The sequence below is a fragment of the Epinephelus moara genome, chromosome 10, assembly GCF_006386435.1.
Source record: "Epinephelus moara isolate mb chromosome 10, YSFRI_EMoa_1.0, whole genome shotgun sequence".
NCBI classification, from domain to species: Eukaryota; Metazoa; Chordata; class Actinopteri; order Perciformes; family Serranidae; genus Epinephelus; species Epinephelus moara.
This window is the reverse complement of record NC_065515.1, coordinates 31,425,411-31,450,729: the sequence shown is the minus strand read 5'-3', so window position 1 is coordinate 31,450,729 and position 25,319 is coordinate 31,425,411. Positions and strand designations below refer to the sequence as shown.

Sequence of the window (25,319 nt, the reverse complement as noted above, 5' to 3'; positions counted from 1 at the left end):
GCGCGCGCTTCCTTGCATGGCTGTGAATGTAGAGGGGTGTTTGTGCACACAAGTGAGAATGTGAATGAGTATGTGTGTATGACTGTACAGTACATGTGTATTAATGTCTCCACATGTCTCCAAGCTTGAGTGTGAATGTGTGTGTGCAGGGGTGCACCAGTGTAACATCCCTCCAGGCTCACATTGACTCTTTTTTTAAATGCCAAAACTATTGTTTTTATCTTTTTGTAATGTTTAGAGCCGGGCAACAGTGCATCAGCATGGAAATTTATCAGTCTCCCTCATGTGTCTCTTGATGTTTTACCTCCTCCCTTTCCTGATCTTGCTTTACCTTTTTTTTTTCCTCCAACAAAGTGGTTTCATTTATCACACTACCTTGTACATGTGTCAGCTGGGTTGCTCTCAAATACTAATGAACAAACTAATGACAGCTTCAATATCTCCCCGTCTGCAAGATCCTAGATGTGTGTCAAAGTTGTGTGTGTTTGTGGTTTGATTGTGTGCATTCATGCATTCCTGGTAGCGTTTCCCTCCATATATGAGGCATTTGTGCGCACGCATGTGAACTACAGGCAGTTTGTGCACGTACGTGCGCTTGCACACACACATCAGGGGAAGAAAACAAAACCAATTAGTTTGTACCACTCAAACACATCAGTAAAGCTCCTGGGGCTCTTTGGGCCAATCAAAGACAACAATACTCAGATGCAGGCGAGACCCTGTAGAGGGCTGTAATCTGAGTAGCAGATCATTGACTTGACGGCACGAGACAGCGGGGTTCGCCTGGATCTGTATCTCCGACCTCCTAAGAGGGGTCAGGGCAGGGTAAATGTCACACTCTGCCAGGTGACTATGTTTCCCATCTACTTTATGCATTTCCCACATTAACTTTATTTCTCTCTCATTGTATGGATCCTCTTCCTCCTTTCCCTTCTGCTTGTTCCCCCCTCTTCTGTCTATACCTTATTCACCTAGTTGCTGTGTCGTTCCATCCATCCCTCCTCCTTTCCCTCTCCTTGCTCATCTTTCCCCATCAGAGCTTTTTGTTCCCTCTTTTCATCCTGTAAGCTGATTGCTAGTGAACATGGAAGTTATGCCCGGCCCTGCGCTGCCCAGCCAGCCTGATAATAAAGGGCTGAGTGTGAGAGAGAGACAGTCCTTCTGCCTTATCCCCCACTAGACAGGCCAACAGGAGACACAGCCAAATCAGAATAATGAGAGGCACACTGGCATGGACCGACTGGAATGACACACATACTGGCGCGCGATCACACACATGCGCGTGCACACACACACACACACACACACACACACACACACACACACACACACACACTCAGTCATGGCCTTTCAACAGTCTGCCTATTTGTTTGTTTGTCTGTCTGTGTTTATGTCTGCCCATTCATCTGTATTTTCCCGTTGTGGCATGATGATCTCAACTCAAGAATCTCACTTCTCACTCAGTCCTTTTGTCTAAATCCTTGCAGATAGGAATTTTGGTTGCAGAAATAGCCTGCTTGCTGCCAATCCGCTTGTTTCACCATTCTTGAAATCCCACAGCTGTGAATTCCTCTCGCTCGTGGGCTACTACCAAGCCTGGATTATATTCTGAAGACTAATGAACTGCCCTAATCAGCAGTGAAACGCTGTGATGATGTCTGTGTGTTTGTGTCTCTGTGTTTTGTGTTTCTGTAGAAATGTTTGGTGCGTGTGCGTGCATGTCTGGGCTCTGCATCTGATTAGATTATATCCGAGGTTTACTGACAAAACAGAGAACTGGCAGCAACCAGCTTCATTCAACCTGATACACACACTATAAATTCACTTTAATCTTTAGGCCTCTCTATGAGCAATGCATTTCTTTTGCAATTTTGGTACATATTACGTTTCTCTTCGAATGGACAAACAACCCAGAATTGCATATCTACTAATTTTCTTGCTCAGTGAGTTGAAAAATATCAACATGTCGTTTAACACAAGGCATTAAATCCTGCTGGTGATGGACATTCAAAGCTGCCTTTACCTCATCCTTCTCAGCTGAAACACACTAGAATGTATTATTAATGTACCTTTTAATACTGCTGTTCATATTTCTACCAGCTGCTTCTCTGTGAGCATGTAATTCCATTTATAAATACACTGTAACCTAATTATCATGATTAATTTTGTAGCATCAGATTGCATTAGTCAGTATCTTGTTCTTCTTTGAAACACATCACCAGCTCACCAAATATATCACATAGAGTCTTGCATGATTAAGTAATTACACACGCTGGTGGGTCTCAGCGAGCATGTGTAATTACATAATCATGCAAGACTCTATGTGATATTTCCCAATGAATGGTTGTTGTATTGCATCCATCATTTACATAAACATCTGCATGTGAACATATCTCTTTATTTCTCTGCATCCTCCGCCCGAGGTTCAAGTCGTGGAAGAGGAGTGGGTTGGGGTGGGCTTGTCATCACTCCCTGGCTGTGCTACAGTGTGGAGCCGTGCAGAACTGCCACTCTGAGCCAAAAATACATCTGGCAAGAGAGGACAAGGGAGGGAAGAAGGAAAGATGGAGACACAAGGAAGGGGGAGAGAGAGAGGGTATTGTGGAGGGATGCAGAGATGGAGTGGAGAGTGTAGTGTTGCGTAGTGTACTGTACTGTGCTCTCCTTTCCCCTCTTCTTGGCATCATCCGGAGCATGAACATTTCTTTAATCACAGCAGAGAAAGCAGAGCGGAGCCGAGTGGAGGACGCGTGTCACACTGCTCCGTCTGCTCGCATCACGCCCCCCCAGCCCCCCCTCCTCGACATTGCCACGCCACACAGCTCCATGTCTTCNCTTTGTTCTCTTTCCCTACCCCTTCACCCTGCCCTGTCTCCATCATTCTTTTGCTTGTCTGTGTCACTGTGTCATTTGTTTCTTTCCCTTCATTGCGCCTCCCTCCCCCTTTTTCTCTTCTTGCTCTGGATGGATAGAGACTTTTTGTTTACTACAGGGAATGCTGTTCCTGCCTTATTGACCAACCAACAGGAAGGAATCTCAGCCAGAGATGAGCCTGGGATGCTTGTTTTTCTGACTGCCAGCCATGTCAGCCTGTCAGCCGTGTATGTGTGTGCATGTATGTGTGTGCATGCATGTGTGTGTGTGTGTGTGTGTGTGTGTGTGTGTGTCACACATGGGTTGTTGTCATCACAGACAGAGGGGTTGTTGTGACATGTCACCCAGCTTTGTCACACTGGAGGACAAAACCGTCTCATTAGGTCCACACTTACCAAACGTGGATCCCAAATAAGGATTCAGCTGTTTTGTTTTAATTAGTGGTGAAAGTACAGTGGATTGCACCACTCGTGACATGAACCTCTGTTATTTATCAACCCATAAAGTTGTTTTGATATCAATTGTGTAAGAAGTTTGCAAGAAGATGCTACTGTCTGTGGCTTCTAAAAAAGAAAGATTCTCACTGCTAGATTTGGTAGAGTGACCATGGAAGTGTCACCAACATGTCTTCTGCTTGCTTTTTCTTTGCTTCTCCATGACATGTTTTTTTTTTGTCCTCCCACAGCAATTGAACCACCCCAACGTGATAAAGTACCATGCATCTTTTATTGAGGACAATGAGCTGAACATAGTCCTGGAGCTAGCGGATGCAGGGGACCTCTCACGTATGATCAAGGTAAGGAACCCGCCACAACAGCAGACCCACTAGCTGTAACACTCTTGCCCAGACTGCTGGAAGTGCAATTGATTTGCTCATGTGGTCATGAAATACATCAAGTAACATTCAACCACAGGAGCCTTAAAGGACACAGACTCAACCATCTTGGTTTATCATACCCCCCTTCCACTAAAATTAGCATGTGTATGCAGGTTTTTTTATACACAGTAAAACCTGTTAAAAAAAGGCTATAAACTCCTTTCCCACTGCCAGCACACTGGAGCAGCGTACACAGCTCTGTAGCAGACTAGTATGCCTTTCTGTTTATGTTGTTTTTACCGGTGTGTCACTTCGATGTCAGGGACAGGAAAACAGGTTAGAAAACAGAAGAAAGCAGCATGGAAGCCAGTGAAAATGTCTTTTTTATTTACTCGGTGCGGAAGTTCTGAATGATGTTCGAGTGCTGCTCAGATGGAGATGGACGGTATCTTGTGGCGGCGGGACACTGCAAACTGCAAGCAGCTCCAGCTGATCGGAGCTGGAGCTGATAAATACCCGCCATTTGTTCTGGGGAATGAGTGCAGATTGTAACCTTTCCCATTAAATACAAAGCCAGATGTTAGCGGGTGTTGATGGGGTTTTTTGTGCAGTGGGAAAGGGGCTTCTGATAAACTAAAAATCCAGTGTTTTTGTATTCCAAGGGGGAAGTTAGGTATATCTACAATCTGACAAAACAATCAGTCCAACCAGACGAACACCATATCACACATTTGGTGTCCAAAGGAGTACTAGCATGAAAGCAACACACTGCTGACGTGGCCTTTCAGTAACTGAAGGAACGATGGCAGGAGGTCTGTGGTTTGTGGTTGTTACGGGATTTTGACTACCTGGACACTGAGTCAATCTGAATCATCCATTCCATACTGAAACCAAAAACCAACTAATATAAAGCCTCATGCCTCACACCCTTTAATCCCAGCTGTGTATGTAAACTGTGGAAGGGAAGTTGTTAAGAATCAAGCAATGATTAATGGTCATAAAGTTCCAGCATGTGTTGAGTGTAGGGGGTATGTGAACAAATACTGAGCATAACTTATCTGGCTTTAATCACATGTTGTCCTCATATCTTTTACATATTAAATCTTGAGGTGAGGTACTTGCCACAAAAGCTGTCATTAGTGGTAATATTCGAAGGACTTTGGGAAATTTTAGGTTTTAATTGTGTCTCCTTCTAATGTACATTGTTATTTTTGCCTCAGTACTGGCCAGATGTTATTAGAAAAATGTATGCCCAGCTTTATATCTTGGCTAGATCTCCTTCAGAAAGGAGATGTAATAATTTCAGTGGCTCTAACCAGTAAAATCAACATTGAGTCCAAATATAAGCAAATGTATATTAGAATTAAGTACATAATGTGTGGCTATGAGCCGCATGGATGTGTCAAGTTGACCATGTCTTAAACCTAGATCAACAAGGTTTTCTGTGGGGGGGTGTTGTTGTTGAAATTGGAGCAGAAGGAACAGGGCTGTTCAAAAGTGGAAGCGATTACATCCCAGGCTCACCCTGTTATTCGTCTTTGAGTTAGACCAAACCCCAGTTATTATAAAAACCTGCCAGGATAGCAAATTAGTGGTGTACATGTAAAAAGCCTGGTCTTCTCCCATGCATAAATGATGCCGCAGCGTTGTATCGGCACGGCTCGACAAGCTGTTTGGAGTCATACTCAGCAGCTCCACATCCGCACAGTTCAACACAGCAAATTAGGAGAGGCGAGGATTAGCGGTACAAGAGAGTGAACATGGCAGGCTCAGCACACACACTTACACCAGTGATATATATCCAGTACACACACACATTTACACACACTGAATACGTACATATATATATATATATATATATATATATATACTGTCGAAGCAAAGAATGTGCGACACAACTATAGAAACACTCTCAATGTTCAGGGATGCACTTTACAAAGACGTATCATGGCAGCCTGAAGAGGTAAGATAACAAACCGCTGAGCGTCACTGCTATCTTAGCTAAGCTACCGAGGATGCTGGGAGCATTCAGACTGTGTCATCTCCTTACGGTTGCTGACAACATGCAGTCATACACACAAGTACACGTCTCTCCTCCTCACCATTTGTCTCCTTCACAGTTGTAAATGATTTGTTTTTCTAATGTAACAGTGGCAGTCCAGAGGTGCGTGCCATGGATTAGCCCCCCTCCTCCTTGGGCCGTAATGTGAAGTAAACACATTCGAACAGTGTGCCATATGTAAAACAGAACCCCCCCGATGCATGAATTTAACATTTTTTATTCTTTTTGATTCCTCGTCCTACACGCTGCTCTCTCCTCCTTTTTCCTCTCCCTCCCTCATTCTCTATTACTCTCTCTCTGACCATCTCAGAATTCAAATGAAATCAAATGGTCCTTGATTTGCATGCACTTACAGAATATTGCATGTGCAGTGTTTGCTGTTAAAGGCGTGGAGAGGAGGGTGGTGGTGGTGTTGGTGGGCGTCTATGTGCTCCCCCATTGACATCAAACAGTCCTCTGATATGGAAATAGGAGGGCAAGAGAAGAATGGCTTCTCACTAAGGCTTTGTTTGGATGTAGGCCAAGGTCTATCCCTCCCTCTCTCCATCTATCTTCCTCTATCCCTCTCTTCCTCTCATACCTTCCTTCATTTTCTGTATCTCTTACCATCACCTACAACCTTCGCTTTCCTTCCTTATTGTTTCACTATTTGCCATCTCCCCATTCATCTCCGCCTCTGTCTTATTCTTTTCTCTTTTTCTGTATTTCTTGCTTTCTTTCTCATTGTTTATAAGGGCTATGGAGAAGTGATTTTTAACAGTCCTGTCCTCTTTCCTCCTTGACCCCCTGACCACACTAGACAACAGGTTATTCCATTATTAAAGTTGATAACAGTGATTGGACAATGTATGATTCTACCAGCAATAAAAGAGACTATGCAAAAAAAGAGGACCCATACACACCATCAAAAACTCGGATAAGATGTTAATAACGCATTTGTCATACTTCATACTGATTCCATTTCAAGTAGCTGAACAATTTGGCGTTTTAAGATTCTTTGTTTTTCACTAAAAATGATCCTCACCAAAAAAGGATGTGTCCTATCTGTGATGCAATAAAATATTTGTTTCTCAACTAAATGTAAGGTAAAGTGCTTCCTGTATGTTTTAGCTCCATTGTAAGACTTTAAAGCATATTATGATGATTATTGGGATAATGTTGGGAATCGCAATTATTTTGGCCAGGATAGTTGTGATATGAAATTTCACATCATTCCATGCTTACTTCCTACTAGACATACACCTGCCTAATGTAGCGTCATAGATATTGTAGCCTCATCAACAGAAAACACTAAAGAGGCACTGGATTGGTTGGAAAAGTAGATTCCACGCAATCACACACGCAGTTGTAGCAACAGTAGTTGTATCTCCATGATTCTTGAAAATACATCCATACAGACACACACACACGCAGATAAACGATGGACGAAACAATCAGACGCAACACACAAAAGTTTCCCTGTAGTAGATTTGTTGAAGCAGGTAATGTCTTCTTGAGTTCGTCGGAAGTTCTGATTCAGCTGATAATCATGTTTGGCGTTGCAATTTGCAGTGTTGCTTAGCAAATATCTCATGCAATGTGTTTCAGTTATTGTGTTGAGAGCGTGCTCGCGACCACGGTTCCTCTTTGATAATGCAGCTTTCCTGTTTGCAGCATATGTTATCATCCTTTTGCAGAGTTTGTAGATGATGCATGAGCAGCAGCTCAGATAAGCAGATCCGATAGATTGTGAGCCGTTTCTGTCAGAGGCGCATAAATATGAATATATACATAGTATGCAAATTGCATGTACATACAGTATAAACAAGCATATTGTGTCAAGGCAATTGTCAGGGATGTTCATTCTTTACTTGATCGTTTTAAGGTCTGATGTATCTAGTTAATTCCCTATTGATGCCATGGGAATATTGTTATTGTACTGTTGGTCTTTGTGAAAGTTTCTCAACGTAGTAGTCTCTGCTAAATGCTTAAATCGTAATTGTCATGAACAGGACCCCAATCCAGGCTGGTTAAAGTCCAGGCTTTCCTTTATTGCCAATAGAACCATGAGGACACCCCATAAAGTCCTGCCGGTAGCCAGACTTTTTACGTCTTCTTCGTCTTACCCACTGCTGTTTGAGGAGGAGTCCCTTTCCTCACTTGTTGATTGTTGTCACTGTCGATCAATAAGCCATAATGTCTAAGTTGGAGCTCTGTCATCATTGTGGCTCCTCTGGATACGGACCCCTCTCTTGATGATCCAGAACGACTCGCTCAGCCCTCGGAAATGAATAAATAAACCAAAAACAACTGGAGCCACTGTGCCACTGAAAGCTTTACCTAACATCAGAGCTGTGTGCCAGATGGGAGAGTTTTGGAAGGTACCACAGATTTCTTCTCTCTGTTCCTGAGAATGCATGTGCTTTCTATTGAAGGCCATAGAGAAAATGAGACGGAGCTCGGTTAGGCGAGGGACAGACTGAGAGGAGAGTGGTCTGGGTTCCATTAGCAGTGGAGTCAGAGTCGGGGACTGAGGCTGGGGATGGATGCTGTATAAACACACACAGACATAAACACTTTTCTGCAATCTCAAAACTGTATTCCGTGCTACACAAGACCTTTTCCCGGTCCTATTAAAACATTGTATTTGTTCATTTTTTTCAGGTATGCTAATGTTGCTTTGATTTTCTGATTTGGTGCGTTTGTGTGTGTGTGTACTTTTACTTTACAGCACTTTAAGAAGCAGAGGAGGCTTATCCCAGAGAGAACGGTGTGGAAGTACTTCGTCCAGCTCTGCAGTGCTCTCGAACACATGCACTCCCGGAGAGTCATGCACAGAGGTAGCACTGATACACACACACTTTACATAAGCATACATCCACACACCTACAATGAACAAATAAGGCAATTTCTTCTTTGCATTAACAAGTACATCTGGACAAATTTGTGCTTGTAAATTGAGCCACCATGAATATTTTGAAAAAGTATACGCTAGTTGGAAAGACTTATAATAGCAATAACTGTAGCTGTCGTAACTCTCATTTCTTTTCTCACCTCCTAATAATGTTGTGACATATTAACAAGAAATCCTGTCACATAAAAACAGTGGTTACCTTTCATAGAAAATGAAGTTTGAGCAAATCACAGAGATACGATTCATTATGCGAGTAATCTTCCAAAGCATATGACCAATTAACGCTTATATTAGCCCTTGAAAATGCATTTAAAAACGTTCACTTGTCTAGCTTCTTTCTTTTTGTTTCATTTGGTGTGGAAATGTATGTGCAGAGAGACCATATAGACTACATGAAAAAGCTGGACCCCATTGCAGTCATCGACGTTGGGCGCAGTTTTGTCACAAAACATTTTATGTTAACCTAGTTAAGTTCTGTTGTGATGTCAGAGTAGCTCACAGATGTGAGAGCCATCCTTGATACGGACTGGCACGCTGTCCTATCCCACCAATGCAAATGATGCATGTTTTATGATGTTTGAGACACACCAGACGAGGTGTGTATTGTCCCTGTCTCGACAAGGGGAGCGACAAGAGCCTTCCTGCAACTCATCCGAGACTGCTCTCATTGTTTAGTGGACGCTTGGCCTCAAAAGAAGACTCATGACCCTCAACCAAAGTGAGATGTGGTCCCTTGTGTACCAAAGATAGGGAGAGTTATCAAAACAGTATTTACTTGCAGCTGCTGTACCAAACAACAGGAGCAAAACTTTGACAAAAAATGGTGTTGTTTGCTGTGATGGTTTATCCGTCTCAGACAAGTTTCGGCAAGTTAATTTTTAATAGCATACTAAATTGAAGTGAAACCAAGTCTGGAAGTCGGAAGATAATCTTAAAAAGTTTCTGTGTACTGCGGCTGTCCTGTATGTTTTCTAGTTAACAGACTAAAAGTTACAATACTTAAAGTACGATCCTGTTTAGTCCTTAAACTAAAAGTAGATAAAGACGGTGAATTTACCTCAGTGTGATTGACACTGCTGCATATGACTGAGGGCTGAAGTGTAGGTGTTAAACAACACATAGACCAGAGAACACAGTGTTTATGGGCCCACATGCTTTCAGTAGGGCCCAGTCAAATCAAGTCCTGCACACACACACACACACACACACACACACACACGTCTACAGGTGGTGCACTTCCGTTGGGCTGACTCTGATTAGGGCACAGGGACATCAATGAACCCTGAGCTCTGGGCTTTAATGACCACTTAACAGAGACCGCCTATTCAAAAGCTGCTTACATTTATATTAGAGCAGTAAATTTCAAAGACTGATGCTGGTCACATTAACATTACTTTAGAAAAAGCAACAGAAATGGTTTTCTAATGCCCACATTAACTGAAATGAGCATTTTCAATACTACACTTTAAGCATGTAATACAGTTTCTGGACAAGGACAAAGTGTGTCTCCATCACAGTAGACATGGACTTTGTTTATGATCATATCTTCATACTGTGGGCATTGTTGCCTCTCAGATTTTCAATAATGTAATATTAGGGATTCAAACAGTTGTTTTGATTTTTGTTTGCAACCAATCACTCTCCTCTCCTCCCCAGATATCAAACCAGCCAATGTTTTCATCACAGCTACAGGAGTAGTGAAACTAGGAGACTTGGGACTGGGACGATTCTTCAGCTCCAAAACAACCGCCGCTCACTCACTAGGTAATTTGCATCAGTCTATACATATTGTGGATTTACACATGCTCTTCACTCATGAACACACAAATGCACACACAGACACTTAGACACAGCGGTCCCCCAGTAATCACCCAATGTTGGATGTGTTTCATTAGGCATGGTGAGCCCAGAGCCATGTGTCATGTATTCATGCAGCCTGGCCACGTCTGTGCCCCGCCCCTTCATAGGCCACTTAGCCACTTCCTGTTGCCTTGACCTTTAAACCTAACACAGATGAAGACCCGGCAGAGGCCTTCGACACACAGCTCTGATTGTGAATGTGTGCCATAAAACAAGCCAGCCAACTTTACAATCAGAGTCACTGTTGGCACTGATGGGTGTGTTTGTCAGCTGGAGGAAATAAAATCATATAACATTCTTTTTTTTTTGTTCAACAAAGTGAGAATTGTAGCCTTTACTCTTGCCACAATAATTAAGACTTGTTTTAAGATGTAAAAAAAAGTGAAGTGTGCTAAACCTGAGACTGTGCAACTGACAAACAGATGGCACCACATGTTTAAATGCATTCTTTAACCCATAGGGTGTTTAATGACTGCGGGGCTTTTACTGTAAATCATTAGGAGTCAAGCCTGTAACCTCAAGAAGAGTGTGAAACATCATTTGAGTGATTATTGATTTCCAAAGGAAGAGATGTTTGTGCCACTCATTTACCAAACCTTTAGCTTGCCTCACTTTACAAGAGACACAGAGTTTAACACAAATACACACAGAGACACACATCTACCTCAGTTCAAAGGTGTCCTAGTGTTTAAAACACAAGCGTACCTATTAACAATTTGTTAACAGCCTACTCCTACCAGCCCTCATCACTGTGCCCTATTTTTAAAGTGTGCCCGCTCCTGCACCTTTTTGTTGCTTAGCATCACAGTGTGTAATGCTGCAAATTCAAGACAGAGACAGGGCATGACAGATGTGGTGTTATGATCTAAAAATATTTAAAATGAACCTTTTTAAGAAATAATTAAATCTGTGATATCAGAATAATGCGTTATTTTTTTTGTGTAGAAGTGATTTCACAGTGTTTTGCTGTTGAGACATTAAATTAAGACATTGTTTAAGGCACAATTGTAAACCACCAGCATGTTTTGAGAAATGAGGACAGGGCATCTTGTAGATTGTCTTTTAAAGGAACTCTTCACCCATAGAGTGACCATTTATTTATTAATCACTCACTCACCCTGGGTTACATTGAATATGTGAAGAAAGCTGTTTTTCTCACATGCCTCTACGCTGAACGAAGAATCCAAAAACAAAGAAAGTTCCTGATATTGCACTACAAGGGGGCCACATTTGACATTTATTTACAAACTCTCACAACCTGTGCAGTATAATTTAAGTCTCATTTAGCCAGTTGTATGCTCAGTACTTAAGTAACGCATGCATTTGAACAAAACCTTACTATTTTGAAGGTGAAGTGCTCCTTTAATTACAGCATTGGTGAAAAATGCCACCACACAAGCAAAATATATTTATATGTTCTCTTCAATCACTCATTACTCTGTAAGTGGTAGCAAAAAAAATGTTTCCCAACCCAAGATAAACAGAAGAGAACATAAAAATCATCTGGTGTCTTGCAAGAATAATGTAATGGCCATGTTTTAGGAGAAAACCTAAACCTTCTGATAGATCTAACAAGTCCCTACCAGACGTTCTGTTGTGGTTAAACTCCTTTGCCAACAGCACAAACACAGAAGCAACCAGACATTGATTGTCATTTCCTGTAAATAAATTTGGATCTTAAATCAGATGTCTGTATTTTGTTTTAATATTGTTAAAATTGATCTGTTGATTTTACAAGCAATATACATAAGTAGCTAAAAGTACATTATTACATAGTAAAATGCAGTGGAGATGGTTCCACCGGTTTCAGCCTGACCTCTTCAGGTACATGTAGGTGCTCTCTCATATCCCCTCTGCAATTTCAGCTGCTTCATAGATTATAAAATGGAGACAAGTGAACTCCATAGACAAATATAAACGCTGTCATTCACACCAACTCACTTCCCCATGTCAAACTGTTATTACCACAAACAGCATGCTATTCTCAGCCCCTGTACAGCAGCGGCCCAGCCGTTTGAGAGAGTGTGAATCACATGATCAGCTCGACAGTAGCCCTATCAGCCGAAGCAGCCTGCAGTGCCAGCAGAGTTGGGTGAAAGCGTCTTGTGATTGCTCATTAAATGTTGAGCCCACAGCACCCTCTTTAGGCTGACAGAGGACAGGCAGCTCCACATGCACAGGGGTCAACTGGAGCACTCTCATCATTAATCTGAAGCAATCAAGACTGCTTTGGCAATCTCCAGAAAACTACACAAATCACAGTGTCATATTTTGTCCGCAGTCATGTGTAACATAGATGCAGTTGATTTAGAACAGTTAAACTGGCTCTGAGATCATAACATTTACTCACCACAAATAAGCATGTAATGTTACATTTAATATGTACTTGTGTGACCACAGTATGTTGTATCCTTTTAAGAGTATTTTGAGGATGTATTCAGTAGAGGAAGATGATGTTAGTATGACCTGTCAACATAAGGGACTCAGAGTGCGTCATCCTTCCACCCTCTGTCCCTGGCTTTCCCCTTGACATTTTTTGGGGTTTGTTTCAAATAGCAGATCTCCTCTCTGTCTTTTTCCTTGTCACATATATCCTTCTCCCCTGCTGCTGTTTCTCAGTTTTACTTGTCCTCACTTCTCCTTCCCCCGTCCCTCCCTCTGGTGCTTTGACTTTTACTCAGAGAGAGAGACATAGGTTAGGGTGAACGAGAGAGAGAGAAGAGGTGTGAGAAAACTAGAGTCGGCGAATGGGAGACAGCACAGAGAGTGAGAGAGTGAAGAGAAAGCAATATGTCAGAAAAAGAAAGGAGCGTAAGAAATAGAAGAATGGGTGACAAAGAACCAGAAAAAGAAAGGAGGAATGTGCCGGGTGCGAGAGAAGAGAATGTGACAGAGTGACACAGGGAAAAAAAAGAGGAGAAAAAAAGAAGCAGAGAGAAAGTTAGAGGGAGCAGGAGGAAGAGGGGAGAATATGACAATGTGACAGAGGGAAAGAAAAGCAAGAGTGAGAGAGGGATAGAAAGAAAGAATGTGAGGAAGATGTGTGTGTGTGTGTGTGTGTGTGTGTGTGTGTGTGTGTGTGCGTGTGTGCGTGCGTGCGTGCGTGCGTGCGTGTGTGTGCAATCGCGTGCCAGCGTGGTTCTGTAATGAGCCCAGCCACCCAGCTGAACAGTAGAGCAGGGTGGTGGAGATGAGATGGAGGTCCAGGCATACAGCCTGTCAGCTCCCAGGCTTTCAACTCAACCGCTCGGCAGCCTGCAGTCGCACACACACACACACACACACACACACAGAGTTTTTTTTGTCCCTTTTACACTCTCGCACACACTGAGAGATACACAGACTCTTTGTCTCCTATACAGATGTATGTATGCACTGAGACGCATGTGCATATCCATACAGGCTTGAATGCATGCACAGATTATGGTGCACATTCACACAAAGTTGCAGCATACACACATTTCCACAGACAAACACTCGGTGTCACATACACGTCCACACTCTGGGACATTAGACTGGCAAAAGCACACACAAGCTTGCAAAAGACACTCTGCTTTCCAGTGCTGAGGATGTATACAGAGGGTTATGGCAAGAGTTGGATTACGGAGAAAAAGAATGAAAGAACGATAGTTAGAGGAAACTGATGCAGTCGTTGGTGGAATGAGAGACTAGCCAATTGGCAGCAATAAGTAGTATAATATACCTGCAATTAACACCTGTAATGAGAGAGGTGTTAACGATGAGTACTGGGGGAAAGGGAGCAAAAGAAATTGAGAGGAGGAGGGAGAATTAGACGGAAGCAGAAAGACTATAGGGAGGCTGATGTTGAAAATAATTATGACTATTTCAACATGTATATAAAGGCTTGATTATCTTATAAAGGCAAGCAAGCAAATTGTGAAATAGGGATTGGAAGGCGGGGAGCCAAATGGGGGTGGGGATGAGGGCTGAGCAGGACATATAGAAAACCATGAAAAACATAATGGGGCTATAAGGGAATACAGAGAACGCCTTCTGACTATGATATGAAGTCCTTTCTGGCTCTGCCTAGAACTTTACATCTTATTTATTAGAACATGAGAGAGCAGAGGTTTCCAAACTCCTGTCCTGAGTCTGAATGAGAAATTCAATCACAGCCTTTGAGATTCCAGCAGAATCTGGCTTGCTGTTCAAAATACAGAATCTGGTAATGGAGCACAGATTAGAGAAGGTTTACACCATTAATGGAAACTCCCTGTAAGTGTAAGAGGCTCACTGTAGGTTTAAATTGTTGATGAGGTAATTGCAGCAAGTGTGTGCAATCAAATCAATAAATGTATTTAAAAGAGCACCAATTTTGGTTCATTTAACAGAACATTCAGCAGGGGGTTAGAAGTGCGGGGTTCTTTATACTGTATGGCATCTCACCTTCTATACAACAACGATTAGCCTGTTTCGCACAAAGTACAGTGTTGTCACAGCCATTCACAATAATGGAAATCAATCCCAACATGACTTTCAATTTATTTGCATGAATAAGTAATGTGCCCTTGATTTAGCATGCTGAAGGAGCCTGAGCCCGCCGCTGCCGCCTTTTTTTTATGCCACTATTAGCATAAGAGAAGCTGATTCTTTTTAATCAACTAATAATGAATGTTAGGGGAGCTTGTTCAGACCGCACCATGAGACCTCACAGCTCACACACACACACACACACCCGCACACACACACCCTCACATATAAACCACAATACCAACCTGATGACCAATTAAAACAGCAATCCCCTGTTTATTCTTCCACTTGCTCTCTCTTGCTTCTTTCCTGCCTGTGCAGATGCTGATTATTTTTGGAATGACAGGTAGCACTTCATTATTCAAAACCGCACATTTAAGATAAAAGCATGTTTTTTCAACCCAATTAGATCCGCACCAAAATTAAAAGTGCTAGCTTTTATTCCAGCTCCCATAGACTTCACATCTAATAGCCCCCTCTGTAATAGTTTTATTAATTGCAATCACATTAGCTGAGTTTCCTCCAACCTGTTAACGTGCACAACGGCTCTGGAGGGTTTGTGTGTGTGTGTGTGTGTGTGCGCGCATATGTGAGTGCTGCCGGTGAGTGTGTAGTTATGTTTTGTTTTTTTACTAACACTTTTCCTGCTAGCTGACTTTTCTCCTGAGTTCTTTCCACTTGAGAGCTGTTCTCACCTACCCAGCTCACTTCAGCTGTTTGTGTGTGTTGTAAACTCAACAACTACCAGTTGCCCTCTGTAAAAAAAAACCTCTTCCTCATAGCTTTATCTACCTGTTTCCCAGCACACATTTCGTATACAGGCTAGGGGCTAGACTGGATTTGGGTTTGGTTTATTAAAAAAAACAAACTTTTCCCCCCTTACATTGCATGAATTTAACTTTTACGTTTATTCATTTGGCAGAGATTTTTTTGTCCAAAGCAATGTACAAATGAAGAACAAGTTTTTTCAACTTCATTTTTATTCAGCCTCACACAGCAGACAGGGTTCACGCAGCCTTATACGTCTTAAAAAGCATTGAATTCAAAAACCAAAAAAAATTAAGGCCTTAAGTGTCTTCAATCAAACTTTCAAAAGTCTTAGAAATGCTTAGGTATGGGAAGTCAGATTTTATTAATCTTTTTCTCTGATTAGTTTAATTTAGTTTTATCTAGTTAAGTTAGTGGCAGCATAGTGGTGCAGTGGTTAGCATTGTCACCTCACAGCACACCTCACGGGGTGGGGGAGCCTCTCTGTGTAGAGTTTGTTCTCCCCGTGTCAGCGTGGGTTTTCTCCAGGTACTCCAGCTTCCTCCCACAGTCCAAAGATATGCAGGTTTACTGGTGACTCTAAATTGGCCATAGGTGTTAATGTGACCATGATTGGTTGTGTCTATGTGTCAGCCCTGCGATAGTCTTTTTATGCAAAAATATTCTTAAACCTGGCATGATGGGATTTGATGCAGAGTGAAAGACACGAAATCGCCAAGAAAGACAAAAAGTCATGTTTTATGTTACAATAAACATTTGGGCTGAAGTGTCCCTCACCCTAAGAAATAGAGGTTGATTTTCTTTCTCCTTTGGTCTTAAATTTAATTCCAAGTGGCGTTAAAAAAGTTTGACAAAGTCTGAAATCTTAAGCTGTAGAAACTCTTGCAGAGCTATGACAAGGTTCTCCTAGTTTTTTCCTTTCAGCCTGTGGTGTCAAGTGATGTTTAAGGTTTAATTCCACAACTTACTCCACCAGCTAATATGATAAAAATGTGCACAACCTCGATTCTAGAGGAAGGAAGCTAAATGGATAGTATCATGTTTGATTTGACCTAAAACCTGAGAAAGTACTGGACACCACAGTCTTAGAGTGCACACTGGGCACACTGCATTTCAGACAAAGACAAAAGAGTCATTAGCAGTGGAAAAAATAAAACAATGCAATGCAAAGTCATCGATCTCATATTATAATCAGATTGGAATTCAGTTAAAGTCACGTAAACAGTTGAAATACAAGAAACTCAATTAGTAATCTAAGTTATATATTTCAGCGAAACCAATCAGTTTGTCAGGTTAATAATCAGATTGGATCCCAACGAGAATGCAAGAAGATGTTGATTATTTTTGACATGTAAGGCACAAGCTCTACAGTGTAGCCTACACACATTTTCATGTGCAGCGATGCTACTGATGGATGTTGTACACCAACTCAGCAAGCCTCTGTAGCTGTCACCGTCACATGTCAGTAAGCCTCCGTTCACACGTTTGCTTGAGAGGATGTGGAATGAGAAGAGTCTGAGAGCTGCTCAGCACAGGTTAGAGAGCTGGTAAAGTTTCCATCCTTTAACCATATGTGATTAATATAAAACCTCTGCTGGATTTGCTTGATAGACTTTAACATGGGGAAATCACAGCAAACTGAAAGCAAATGAAAAAAGCAGCCAGTCAGACTCGGCTAAGAGAGCAGCAAATCTCCGGAGCTTCCTGCAGCGTGTTATAGATGTGATGTTGAGCTGTGGTTCGTCTTTGTGTCCAGTTGGGTGAAGGTCTGATTCTCTGGAGCTCTGCCAGTCGCCGTGGCAGTTTGGGATTCTTGAGTTTCCAAACCAGAACCAGAAACGGGCCAACTTTTGAGGCTCCACCGCTGCTCCCTGGGCGGACTCTCTGACTACTGTTTCAGATCATTACTTAGCCCCAGTAATCAAAACTGATTTATGTATATTTTGTGTGTGCGCGAGAATGTCTGCTATACATATGTATGCAGCTTTGTGGTACTTGTACAATTGCATGCACTGTATCAGTGTGCATGATAATATCTAACCTTATTAAATATCATCTTACTTAAGCTTAAATAGAATTAACAGAGGCAATGCACTTTAAAGTCTCCCTCTAGTTTTTTTTTTAACTCTTGCTAAAATATGGTGAGTATTCCAGCCTCTGAATGTGTCACAGTGTGAGAGTACACCTCCGTTCCTCACCTGCTTTTCTGTACTGTCTGAGGTGTGTCAGTGATGTTGATGAACTGGGGGAAGCATGGGCTTGCATTGCAAAATGTTAACGCTCACTCTTCTCTTTGTCCTCCTCGCCTTCTCTACCTCTGTCTGTCTCTTTCTGTCCTCTCCTGCTCCCTCCCTCCTCTGCCCCCTCCTCTCCCTCTGTGTTCCAGTGGGTACTCCTTACTACATGTCACCAGAGAGGATACATGAAAATGGATACAACTTCAAATCTGACATCTGGTCGCTAGGATGCCTGCTCTACGAGGTAAACTATGGGAAAGTGTGCACACACTGTCACCCTGCAGCCGACTGTAGGAGTGACGTGACAACACATCGGCTCAGACACACACATAAACAAACAAAGCATCCTCAATGTAATAGAGTACTGTAAGAAAATATATACAAATACACCTGCACTTTCCCCACTGTGTTTACATATACCTCCACTACAAGTCATAATGTGCAAAACAAAAAAATACACACACTTTCATAGTAAAAAATAAATTCAAATGTTGCATTGCTTTATCTTTCATCCCTCCTTTCCCTGTGGTTTGACTGAGCTGAGGCCTGAAGACTCTTTGAGTTAAAGTTCTTTAGCTTGGGAACCTGCTAAACGTTGAAAAGCTGGCGAGTGAAAGGAACTGACATGGCCATGTGTTTTAGATAAGGCCGCCCAGTGACACTGACTAGTTTGATTAGTCAGGAGCAAAACACCACAGGGCTCTGCTGTAGACCACACTGAGTGGAAACGAGCCCAGGAGGAGCACGCTGCGGCGGGAACAAAGAGGAGAGAGAGTGAGGAGCAGAACAATGATAGACGCGGATGATAGCAGTCAATCTGATGTTTCACCTTGCCAACCTTCACATGCACTGCACACACACATACACACATTTTCAGAGACACACTGTCGGCCAAGGAAACACCCACATTTTCCTCCCCTCCTCTCTCCCGACTCCCCTGAGTTGCTGATCACTTGGGCTGCATTTCAACGCACCAGTGACTACACCTTCTCTACAGCGCCTCAGGCACAGAGAGGTGGAGAACGCGCAAGGAAGAAGTTTGAGCTCAGCTTGCAGGTCATGGTTGCTCAGAGACCACAGTCCTTCATGCTAATTAGTTCCCCACAATGCACTGCGGCAATGCAGGGCTGTGGTTGGTTGAAAGCGGTGGATGCTGTAGGTCACATTCTGTTCCTCATACTTTTTATATGTGTGGTGTATGTGTGTTGTTTTACACGGAATGTTCAACTTTTACTGTTAATATAAAACAGATTGCTGTAGTTTATGTTCTCCTGTTGCACAGTTTCTGCAGGTATGATGACTGTGTAACCACACCAGCACCAGTTTTGTTTAATATACCTTTTTTTATGTGGTTAATTTTGTCAGGGTGAGATTGGTTTAGGTTTTTTATATAGGTTTAGTTGAAACAAATTGTGACGTCGGTTGCTGTACAACTGAACATTGTTTATTTAGTTCTTGAAGATTTTGCAGGGGGCATTTTTGCCTTTATTTGTGGGAAGCAAAAATAGAGATACAGACAGGAAATGCAAGGAAAGAGAGATGAGTATGACTTGAAACGGAGCCCACCAGATGCCCTGGACACTGTTTTAAAACTTTTATACAGCCTCTGCTTGAGAATTTAATATTTTCAGTCCCTCAAAAAATCATCAAACATTTGGCTTGGTTTAATTATATTTGAAGATTCTGTCTTTTCAATATTTTGTTGAGGAAGTTGTTCATTTTGAAATCGTCATGGTACTGCACAGGGTTGCAAATTGTAAGCACTATCGTTAATCGATCATTGGTAGCATTAATGATAGTTTTATTGTTATTTTCAAATAACATAAAACTTTGTTTATACCAGACAACACCAATGCGTTGTTGTCCTCAATTACAGCTCGCAGATGTAGAGACCTAGACATATGAAACACATTGAATCAAACAAAATAAAGCATTGCTTTGCCCGCTTCATTTTACAGTGTTGCTGCTGCGCCCTTCTTCCAGACCCCAACATGGCATTCTTGTCATAAGTAGTTATATTGGGCTATTTGTTTGTTAATACTAGACGTTGAATCGTGCTTTCAAAGTACACCATTCTACTAGATGAGATCTTTATTTAATCTATTAAATTTCACATGGTCAATCAAATTCTTAACAACCAATTAATCTATCACTGATTAATCATTACCTGAGCATTGATTGCTTCACAATTTCAGATGGGAGCACAGTCCATTGATCTTTTATGATTTTCACCCTTAGGACAATCGCTAGGGGTCATAGTCTGGACTAAATATTGAGAAAACAAGATGGAGACTGGAGTAAAGGAGAGGTAAGGGCAGAGCAAAAGTGAAAAAAATAGAGGGAGACTTGTTGCTCCCTCAGGAGGTGAGGAGGCAGGGAATAAAGATGTAAGGTGAAAAAGTTTAGGAATCTATATAGGAACAATATAGGAAGCTAGAAAAAGGGGAAGGGGATAGGCAGTAGGAGTCTTGAGAGAGAATGAAAAGAAAGAGGAGATAGAAGGTTAGAGGGAAAGAGCAGAGGGGGAGATGTGGAAGGGGAAAATAACAAATAGCAAGAGCAGGGTTATAGATTGCTGGAGAGAAGAGAAAGAGTGGGAGGGGGTGTTCATTCAGAGAGAAAGTACTGTAGGTACAAGAGCAGAGACAGAACTCCAGCCATCAGGTCAAGGTGAGCCATGCAAGGAGCCTGTGGAGATAAAGATTTTACAACCTTATTGTTACCAGAGCGGTGCTCACCACGCCATGCATATTCTCTTTGAAGAGCAGGCCCTTGCTTTCCACTCTTCTTGGTAAGCGGGCTCCACAGTGCATTCAGTGTCAGGAAACTTACCTCTTTCTTTCCGAAACTCTCTCCTCCATTCGGCTTTGCTCTTTTCTCCTCCCCTCTGCTATGTTCCCCTCCGTATGCCTCCCCTTTTCCTCACTTAACCTTCAGGCATAAGAAATTCACATAGAAGTCCACGCCTGATCCCTTTGGTACTCATTGATTTCACAGTGAACATACAGTAGGGGCTGGGGATTGTATATTTTTGTATGTATGTGTGTGTGTGTGTGTGTGTGTGTGTGTGTGTCTGTATTCCAGGGAGTGTTGGTTGCTTATGTGTGAAACGGCTCCATTTGAGAGAGCCTGCATTTTTCATTCTTGCGCCTGGGGGTTGGGTTAGGGTCCGAAGGGTCGGTCCGTCAATACCTGGTCATTGTATCTGCGTCCATCTTCATCTCTCATTCTGTTTGATCCCTTTCTCCTCATGTCCAACCTCATTACATCACCTGACCCTGCCCTGTGCCCCCTCACCCAAACCTCCTACACCGTGGTAAACAGGGATGCTGCAGTCTGAGCAGTTGTCTCCCAGGGTGACCAGGGAGGTTAGGAGGGGATCTGGTCGCACGCCAGTCGATGAGATTGTGGTCTCCTAGTGCTTTCTGCTCCTGCTCTCAGTCAAAACCACCTCATATTCGCATATTCATCCTGTTGCGCAGCGTGTTCTGTTCTGTAAAATAGATGCATTTTACGCACACTGTAGGTCTCCAGCTTGTGCGGATGTTTTGTGGTTGCTGTGTTTTATATAAAGGTTAGCAGGGGAGGAGAGTATCTTGGAAAAGCTTTACTGGAATGTGTCTCCTTCCTGTAGGAGCTCCGCCATCCATACCTCTGACTGTGCCCATGTCTCATGCCTCCTGCCTCACTCCTCTCCCTCCCCTTTTGTTTTGCTGTTGGTTTTACGAGGCCCAAGAATGCTGGGTTCTCAGCAGCTGGCGTTTGCATGTGATGAGTTGGCCCTGTGGCTAGCGCTCTATATGTTTTTGAAAATGGGAATGGGGTTTTTGCAACCAAAGACTGCTGCTTATTGATGGTCTTGGTATCCTTTTATCTACTTCAGGCGTAGGTTTTGATGTGTTGATGTTCCACCTACCAGTGTCAGCATCAGGCTGCACTAAATGGAGCAAATTTTCTGACCCATCTGGGTACAAAACGTCAGGTCTTTTTACTCTTCCTGCATACATTTGTTAATCTATAACCTGTCTTATCCATGCATTCCTTCCTGCTCTATGCCTTTTGTTTAAAGCATTAGGGAATAGAAGGTTCAATTTAGTTGTACCTTTATGAGCCCACTCCACGGCCATGCTCTCATATCTGTCCATTAAATATGAAGCTGAAAAGATTTTAAGCTTCAGTTCTTATAAGGATTAAACAAACGATATATATATATAATGTGTTTGTGAGACTTAGAAGTGCTGGTTGGGGGATTCAGTTACTTTTGGACAGAACCAGGTTAGCTATTTCCCACTGTTTCCTGTTTCTGTGCGAAGCTAACAGACAGCTAGCTGTAGCTTCATATTAAACAGACAGAGTGTGGTATTGACCTTCCCATCCAACTCCCAGCAAGAAAGCATAATATCCCAAAATGCTGAACTATTCCTTTTAATTTTACAATTCAAATACAACACTTTAGTACTTTTTCACAGTTTAGTTGAAGTGAGATGAGACACAAGAACACATCCTTTATCAGTTTTTCCTCAAAATTTCAACTTACTAGAACAATCTGGCACTTTAAATCCACCCGTCCATTTTTCGTCATCTTCTCCTCCTCCTCAGTTTTCTTCCCTTTTCAGTGTGTTGAAGTAGAGGAGTGATGACTCCACTGGGTGTAGGTATATTTTTAATGACTGTCCCTACACTGTGACTTATTGCCTTGATTAATATATCATCATAAAACCACATGAAGGACCAATGAGCACATAAAAAAGTCATGCTTTCCTCTCTTGCACTTAGTGTGTGTGTGTGAGTGGGAGAAAGAAAGCGAAAGAAAGAGAATACAAAATATACATCTATTTTGCATGTGTGTGTTAACATTTAGGTGTTTATTTTGATGTAGCACGCGCCTTTAATTGTGTATGTGTGTGTGTGTGTGTGTTTTTATAAATGAGTAAGCAAGAACTTGAGAGAAACCCTTCGGTCCCAGGCTGTAAGGGCTCCAGGGATAAAGGGGGGATGGAGGGAGAAGACGGGAGCCTCTCGCAGCTCCTTTTAATTGGCGTACAGGGAGAGAAGCTGGAGAGAGGGAGAGCTGGATCAGTGTTAATTACGCTGGAAGGCCCCATCCAGACCTTTTACACGGACAGGGATGCTGGCTTTACATGCCTGGGCTGGGGAGAGCACAGCCTGGCCAGCTGAAGAAGAGCTGAGGAACAAAGGAGTGTGTGTGTGTGTGTGTGTGTGTGTGTGTGTGTGTGTGTGTGTGTGTGTGTGTGTGTGTGTGTGTGTGTGTGTGTGTTCTGCCACCAGCATCTCACACCCCTTAGACAGACAGCAGGCATGCGTGTGCATTGTATGTCTCTCGAATATCAATGAACCGTACACACACACACACACACACACACACAGTCTCATACTCACCAGGGCCTCAGAGGTCAGAGAGTGAGTCAATCATCTAACCCATTGCGACGACACAGTCTGAAAAAAGGAGTAGGTGTGCGTGTGTGTGCGTGTGTGTGTGTGTGTATGCGCGCTGAGAGCAGGGGGCCAGCAGCTGTCAGGGGCTAGGAGCAGCAGGCACTAATGAAGCAGATGAATAGTGCAAAAACTCCCAAATACAAACAGGACAGTTGACATTTTTCATCTGTCAAAAGCAGAAGATGCATGAAAATACGATGGGGTCTTGTTTAACCCTTTGCCTCCTGGTGTCTATAGCTGGGTGATTTTCTTCTTTTTCTCAGTGTGTTTCTGTCTCACTCTTTTCCTCTAGCTTACTGAGACATTTATAGTTTTGGGAAACACTATATAGACGCCCACACTGCCTGTTATACAGTACAAAAAGGTGTACATATATATATTTTTTACAAAGCAATTAAGAGAGTTTACCCACATGGTCCTTTCTAAGACATTGAAGTGAACTTTTCCAGATTGTAGTCAGCAGTTTTTGGTGCAAACATGGGCCTGGCACTGCCCTCCAGTTTTTTTGAGAGCCCACAGTTTGTTTGTTGGACAGTGATCAGTGTCTGAAATGACCTCACCAGACCGATGACGTATTTATAGGCTGCAGCAAATGGCAAACTAGCTGGTGATTCAGTTGCTGGAGGTGTAGACAATCAAAACAAAATTCTAATTGTCATGTTAATATTGTTGCAGCCACTGTTGTCTTCAATTATGACGGCCAATCTTGAACTGTACCATAACCTAGAAAAAGGAGTGGACAGATAACTTGAATTTGTGTCGCTCAATCACTGCAGAATCAAACCTGAAATCTTAGGTTACAGATAGGAGGCTTTGTTGCTAATGGAAGTGCATCATTGCTGACACACACAGGAATACGCATTTCCTCACACATCTCATCACTGTCAACCGCCTGCTGTGCTAGTCTCCGTCGTAATTGTCGGAGCAGAGGGAGAGAGGTGTCCAAGGGGAGATAGAGAGAGAGAGAGAGAGAGAGAGAGAGAGAGAGATTCTCTTAACTTGGCGCCTTGCATGTGTTTTTGTGAGGACATGCTGTATTAATGTGAGTGTTTGATTAAGAGTGTGATGCTAGATTATGTCCAGAGGAGAGACGGCCCACTGAGATTCTGCTGCCGTCATCTTGACTTCCCACTGGAAGCTGTGACAGAGACTCTGTCAAAATCTGCCCGATAGGGAACAAGAACTTTTCTGTCTCCGCGCCATCAATGTTTGACACATTTTTCAGTGAAGACTAAAATGAAGAAGCCGCGTACAAGTTGGTGATGTGCTTGGCACTTTTTGGGCGATGTCAAAGGGTTACATCTGCAGCTATGTGCAACAAAGTGAGGCAATTTCCACTTGGCAAGATTTTATTTTTTGTTTTAGTAGTAATAGTTCTTGTGACTGTATGGGTAAGCTGACGAAGAGGCCAATTGACAAATAAGATTTTTAAATGTATTAAACAATCAGTAGCTTTAAGTGGTCAGACTAGTTGCCTTTGCCAAAGAGGTGAGTATTCAGTTTGGTTTGTCTGTTTGTCAGCAGGAATACAGAAAAAAAATACTGGCCTGAGTTCATGAAACTTGGTGGAAGGGTGTGACATCAGCCAAACAAGAACCCATTAGATGTTTGGTCAGATCAGAGACATGGAGCAGATAAACACATTATTTTTTTCGCTTTTGTTAATATTGCAAGATAGGGCATTTGGCCTTGGTGGAATATAGTCTCACAAGTCAGTCTTTAGACGCTTTGCTTAACTAAAGACTGATGACTTTCTCCATGATTTTGTGTTTAGATGGGCGGATACAATTTCAGAGTTTAAAAAAAACTCCCTACATTGCAGAACCAATCGTAAATCTGCAGGGCGGTCCTTCGGTGGCT

At 42.5% G+C, this 25,319-nt stretch overlaps 1 protein-coding gene across 1 annotated transcript in view; it reads left to right on the top strand.

Annotated features, from left to right (window-relative positions):
- The window catches only part of nek7 (NIMA-related kinase 7), a 65,190-nt gene that overhangs the window by 29,757 nt on the left and 10,114 nt on the right, over positions 1-25,319 (top strand). The window contains exons 5-8 of the mRNA XM_050055451.1: positions 3,560-3,670; positions 8,464-8,572; positions 10,303-10,410; positions 18,152-18,246. Coding sequence (XP_049911408.1) covers positions 3,560-3,670; positions 8,464-8,572; positions 10,303-10,410; positions 18,152-18,246 — 423 coding nt within the window. The remainder of the gene's footprint in view (positions 1-3,559; positions 3,671-8,463; positions 8,573-10,302; positions 10,411-18,151; positions 18,247-25,319) is intronic.